Genomic DNA, 6,312 nt, shown 5'->3' with positions numbered 1-6,312 from the left:
ATATGAAGGAGAGAGAACTCAGACTCTCAAGGAGGGCACAAGATTTGGAAAAGGAACTAAGAGCTTGCCCTAGCCAGTTCTGCTCAGTGGGTAGAGTGCCGACCGAGGACTGAAGGGTCCCAGGTTTGATTCCAGTCAAGGGCACATAGGAGAGGCAACCAATTGATGTCTTTCTCTCACATCGATGTTTCTCTCTGTGTGTCTCTCCCTCTCCCGTCCACTCCCTCTAAAAATCAATGGAAAAATATCCGCGGGTGTGGATTAACAACAACAACAACAAAAGAACTAAGAGCTTGAGAATCAAACAAAACAATTCCAAGCTCCAGTACTCATTAGCCGTCTAAATGTGAACCAATTAATTAATTTCTCTAAGATAAAAAACACTGTCATGGCAAATTGTGTGTCAAATGATAATGCTGAAAGGATATGATGACAGATTTCAGATGCCTAACAGCGACAGGTGCTACATAAATTTACTGTTCTTTCCCCTTCATATTTTAATGCCAGGAAGAGAATGATCTTCGGAAATTTCCACTTACCGAGCATTCCTTTCTTGGAACTGGACAGACACATGTCCTTCTCTGCACTAGGCAGGGCAAAACTCACCACAAACACCTCCACCCCATCAGCCATCAGGGCCAAACCCAAGACGAAAAACAGGATCCACTGGAAGCGCCCGTGGCCACACTCGTCCATGATGGCCTCATACTGATGAGCCAACTCCTCCTCATCTTCCATCCTTTCAGCCATCAGGTCCGCCTGGCCCCGAAGGTCATCCTCCCTGGAGGACGCCATCTTGGTCTTCTTGGCCTTGACATCGTCTGGGTGAGGGATGCCCTGGTACTCGCCCTCATAGATCTCATCCTCCTCATCATGGCCTTCGGTAACATCACTCTGTGCATCCTCCTCTGGGTTGGACTCATTGCCGGGATAATAACCGTCCGTGTGGGCGTAGCCCTCATAGTTGTCCTGATACTTATAAGCATCCATTCCTTGGTTCCGCGACTGCCTGGTCACCTCTCAAGCTATATCTTGTGCACCGTGGTAGAGGTTCGGGCTGTTTCAATAACCATCATCCATTCTATGTGCAGAGGTTTAAATGGAGAATGTGTTTGTATGACTTCTTAGGTAAAAGTAACACCTGTATGTCCCCGCTATGTCCGTCGATTAGAGCAGATTTATGCAAAGCAACCTAAGTATCCTTTTGCACTCAGTGTCTACTGAAATTTTGAAAATTTTCAAATTCTGGTCTGGTTTCCTTCAGTGACCCAGAGATGTTGGGGGCGGGGGCGGGGGGGGATGTTGATTAGAAATGGGTCCAGCTGAGCTCCTCAACAAGGTGCTGCTGGCAGGAACTGGCAGCTTGCTGAGTGGCCCCATTCGTTCTGTTACTGGAGGTTATGCCCTGGAAGTACAAAGAGAAAGAGAAGAGGATTACAAACTGCTAAAACTCTAACACTCTCAGAATTACTAGTAAATATATTTACTAATGCCAGTGCTTCGTGTGGAAGGTGTAGGAAATCTTGATGAGACATTCAGATCCATGGGGAATGAATGAGGACTGAATCAGTGAGACAAAGAATAAGGGGAGAAAGAACAGGGTCAGAGAAGCCCTTGGAAGTGTTGATTCACCCATAAAAGGAGTCAAATCTTGTATAAGAATGAAACAGCCCGGCCAGCGTAGCTCAATGACTGAGTGTCAACCTATGAACCAGGAGGTCATGGTTTGATTCCTGGTCAGGGCACAGGCCGGGGTTGGGGGCTGAATGCCCAGGTGGGGTCGTGCAGGAGGCAACCAATGAATGATTCTCTCTCATCATTAATGTTTCTCTCTCTCCCTTTCCCTTCCTCTCAGAAATCAATAAAAATATATTTTTTAACATCAAAATAAATTTGATTTCAAAGAGGTGTTTTTGTTGGGTTTTTTTCTTTCTGATGTGTCTTTGAGTTAACATTCAACTGGATGGATGGGACATCTGTTTCAAAAGAAAGCTCCAGGGACAGGATAGAATAATTTCCAATATCAGATCTCTTTTAAAATGAAAGAAACTTTTATGAATATTTATTGTCATCAAAGTGGACTCGGAATAATTTTATTATCCTGACATTAATAGATCCAGTGTATATGTCTGTTCTCTTGGGTAGATTTATGCAAAATAGTCTGAGAAATCTTAAGACGCCGTGGTAATATTTTGACTTTGAGCTTTTAAGCAAACATGTGAGGAGAGGAAAGGTGTTTGCTTCTGACTGCCTGAATTTTGCATAAAGTGGTGAAGGTCAGCTAGATAAGTTGGATGCCAATGATAAAATGGAACATATGGCTTTGAAGTAGCGAATAAGTCATGAGTCGGCACTTTTCAAACTCACAAAGAAGCACCTGACCAGCAATGGAAAAAAACAAGCTAAAGAAGAGAAAAACTGGGGAACAGAAAGTCCTGGAGTGATGGATCAGAAGTCAGTGTAGGCTCCAAGAGCAGGACTTTGGGGAAAATGCTTAAAGAAAGGGATATTTTATTATTTGTTCAGATAAAATATTTTTATTTTTTAAATAATTCTTTATTGTTGAAAGTATTACATATGTCCCCCTTTTCCCCCATTGGCCCCCTCCAACCCACACCTGCCCCAGGCCCTCACCACCCCACTGTCTGTGTCCATGGGCCATGCATATATGCATACAAGATCAAGAAAGGGGTATTTTAGAGAGCACTACCAAAGCCAATTTTCCCTCCCAAGGAATAAACTTAACCCTAACAGTAACATTAACCCAGTGGTCGGCAAACTGCGGCTCGCAAGCCACATGCGGCTCTTTGGCCCCTTGAGTGTGGCTCTTCCACAAAACACCACATGCAGGCGCGCACATACAGTGTGATTGAAACTTCGTGGCCCATGCGCAGACGTCGGTTTTCGGCCTGGGCGAGTCTATTTTGAAGACGTGGCATTAGAAGAAGTGGGGGGTGTTGGTCGGTCAGTCGGGCAATGGGAGACGCGGCGCAGGCGTACCCTAATTAAGTTAATAACAATGTCCCTACCTATATAGTTTAAGTTTAAAAAATTTGGCTCTCAAAAGAAATTTCAATCGTTGTACTGTTGATATTCGGCTCTGTTGACTAAGGAGTTTGCCGACCACTGCACTAACCCATCAAATCCCACAATATCTGACATCCATTGCTCATGATGCCCAGGTAAGGTGCTAATGGGTAGCATGTATTGAAAAGTCACTATGTGCCAAGCATTGTGCTAATAAGCATTTTATGAGCATTCTTAAATTCTTAAGCTTTGGAGGTGGGAATTACTATCATCCCCATTTTTCACATGAGAAAACAAAAGCGCTGAAAAACTAAACAACTTGCCAAAGGACGTGCAGCAAATCAACGAGGTTGCCCAGGTACGAACCCGGAAATGTGACTCAGAACCCATGCTCTTCACTACAAAACTGTACTTTGGTATCCACAGTGGAATAAATTGCTTGAAAGTTGAACAAAAATTGTCATACAGTTCAAACTAATATACTTTTAGATTTAAGATCTTAAAAATGCCTATAATGTAAATATACATTTACTAGACTCTAGTAACTAGAGGCCTGGTGCACAAAATTCATGCACTGTGGTGGGGGTCCCTCAGCCCAGCCTGCACCCTCTGGCAGTCCAGGAGCCCTCAGGGGATGTCCAACTGACAGCTTAGGCCCGCTCCCCACAGTTGGACATCCTTAGCACTGCTGCAGAGGCAGGAGAGGCTCCTGCCACCTCTGCTGCGCTTGCCAGTCGTGAGCCCAGCTTCTGCATTGAGCATCTGCTCCCTGGTCAGCCGGCTGGGGAGAGGGTCTACAGGAGGTTGGCTGTGGGAGTGTACTGAGCACCAGGGGGCAGCTTCTGCATTGAGCATCTGCTCCCTGGTGGTCAGTGCACGTCATAGCGACTGGTCGTTCCACCATTCGGTCAATTTGCATATTAGCCTTTTATTATATAGGATACCTCTCTCTCTGCCTCTGATGTGCAGCCCCACTTCCTTCAATCATAAAATCTCATATCATGAACCATTCAGATTCTCACCAAGCCTTTCCTTGGTTAGAACCGACATCACAGGATTGTCCCACAACCATGGAGATAAGAATCCTGTAGCATCAGGGACTGTCTTAACCTAGATAGTGTTTTCTTCCTTTAAGCACTGCTTCTGAGTAGCCTAAGACTGTTTTTAAGTTTTATTTTAGCTCCTTATCTTTAAATAATGACTCACCCGATTAACCAATTACATAAATAATGGACAAGTGGAATAATCCATTTGACGACCATCTTGAGGTTGTTACTTCTCTGAGAAGAGGGGTTGTCATCTGTCACTTTTTCCACGTGGGAGTTATGGTTGAACACTTATTGGGTTATTTTTAAAGTAATGTAAGAAAATTCATAGCATCTGGTCTCTTAGAACCAGAAAGAATTTAGTTCAAGCTGGATTATAAATCTCTGCAATCTGTATTGAGAGAGAGAGAGAGAGAGAGAGAGGGAGAGAGAGAGAGAGAGAAAGAGGGGAGTGTGTATGTGTGTATATTTACATTATAGCCATTTTTAAGACCTTAAATAAACACTGAAATTTTGCACTTTCTTCTTTCATTTTGAAATACTTACACATCTCAAATGTAAGATGTCTAGAGCCACCTTTGACCGGCCTTCTGATTTTAAAAATGCATTCAAACTAAGAACACACTGACACTTCAAAATAAATCCAATTGAGAGAAACAGGCTTGAGAGAGGAGGCTGCTTCTCCTAGGGCTGATTTAAAGCAAGTTCAAGTCCCTCCTTTTGGAAACCTCTCATGACAATGTGACCATCCATCTAAGCGCCATTGTGATGGAAGACCTGCTGTGTTTCACGTCCTGAGCTAAATTTAGTGCCTCCCATTGCGGCAGGCACACAGCAAGGGCTCAATTAATATTTCCTGAGTGTATGTAATACATGAATAATTGAATAGAAGGGACCTCAACAAGTTCGAAATCTAGGCATTCCTATTGCAAGAGTCTGAAATAAGATGATGAAACCTGAATCAGTTCCATCGATGATGATAGCACTGCTGATGCTGAAGGCCATGACCATGAACTTAATTCCCTTGGGGGCCGGTGAACTTTGGTGATTCTGAGACACCACACTGAGCGATACGCCCGGCTGGGCCGTCTCTCACGTGTGTGCCACTGACCGCAGGGGCATCATGTACAATGGGTCAGCACAGAGTCATAGCTGGATAAACTTAGTTCAAGTGCCTGTTCTCAGAGGACAAGACCATCTCTTTGGGTCTTTGATTTTTTTTAAAATATATTTTATTGATTTTTTTACAGAGAGGAAGGGAGAGAGATAGAGAGTTAGAAACATCGATGGGAGAGAAACATCGATCAGCCGCCCCCTGCACATCCCCCACTGGGGATGTGCCCGCAACCAAGGTACATGCCCTTGACCGGAATCGAACATGGGACCCTTGAGTCCGCAGGCCGACGCTCTATCCACTGAGCCAAACCGGTTTCGGCTGGGTCTTTGATTTTAAGGAGTTCCTCTACCACCTTTAAAAATGCCGTTTGTGAAGGGGGAAAGCCACAATTCTGTTAGATAGCAGTTAACCATGAACCAGGCTCAGAGAATACAGAGCTGTCAAGTTTGGAAACTGTCATGGAGAATTGTCATTCATCTGTATATCCAGGGGCCCTAAGGTTTGTGCTACTGCCTAATGTTTGTTTACGCATTCAACAGCCTCTATTGAGCACCTATGGGGTGCCAGGCACTGGACAAGGCTAGAGAGATCCTGCCCTCATGGAGTCCATAGTCCAGGCAGCAGAGATATTACAAATATATAATCCGATAGAAGCCAAGAAGAAGGCATCATTTACAGTAACTTACCAAGGACTTTACCTAGTAGTCCTCAAGAAAGACGTCCCTAAGGAGGTGGCCTTTGAGATGAGAGCTGAAGGCTAAAAATTAGCTAACAAATAGCTATGATCAGCCCTAACCTGTTTGGCTCAGTGGATAGCACGTCATCCTGCGTACTGAAGGGTCCCAGGTTCGATTCCGGTCAAGGGCATGTACCTTGGTTACAGGCACATCCCCAGTAGGGGGTGTGCAGAAGGCAGCCGATCAATGTTTCTCTCTCATTATTGATGTTTCTCTCTCTCTCTTCCTCTCTGAAAATTTTTTTTAATATATTTTATTGATTTTTTACAGAGAGGAAGGTAGAAGGATAGAGAGTTAGAAACATCGATGAGAGAGAAACATCGATCAGATGCCTCCTGCACATCTCCCACTGGGGATGTGCCCGCAACCAAGGTACATGCCCTTG

General features: G+C 44.4%; 1 protein-coding gene across 1 annotated transcript in view; it reads right to left on the bottom strand.

Annotated features, from left to right (window-relative positions):
• SV2B (synaptic vesicle glycoprotein 2B) overlaps positions 1–6,312 on the bottom strand; it is a 50,094-nt gene that overhangs the window by 22,125 nt on the left and 21,657 nt on the right. The window contains exon 2 of the mRNA XM_006771787.2: positions 540–1,405. Coding sequence (XP_006771850.1) covers positions 540–990 — 451 coding nt within the window. The 5' untranslated portion in view covers positions 991–1,405. The remainder of the gene's footprint in view (positions 1–539; positions 1,406–6,312) is intronic.

This window comes from Myotis davidii, unplaced genomic scaffold (genome assembly GCF_000327345.1).
Source record: "Myotis davidii unplaced genomic scaffold, ASM32734v1 scaffold164, whole genome shotgun sequence".
Taxonomy (NCBI): domain Eukaryota; kingdom Metazoa; phylum Chordata; class Mammalia; order Chiroptera; family Vespertilionidae; genus Myotis; species Myotis davidii.
Note: the sequence above shows the minus strand (reverse complement) of the source record. Positions and strands in the feature narration are given on the sequence as shown.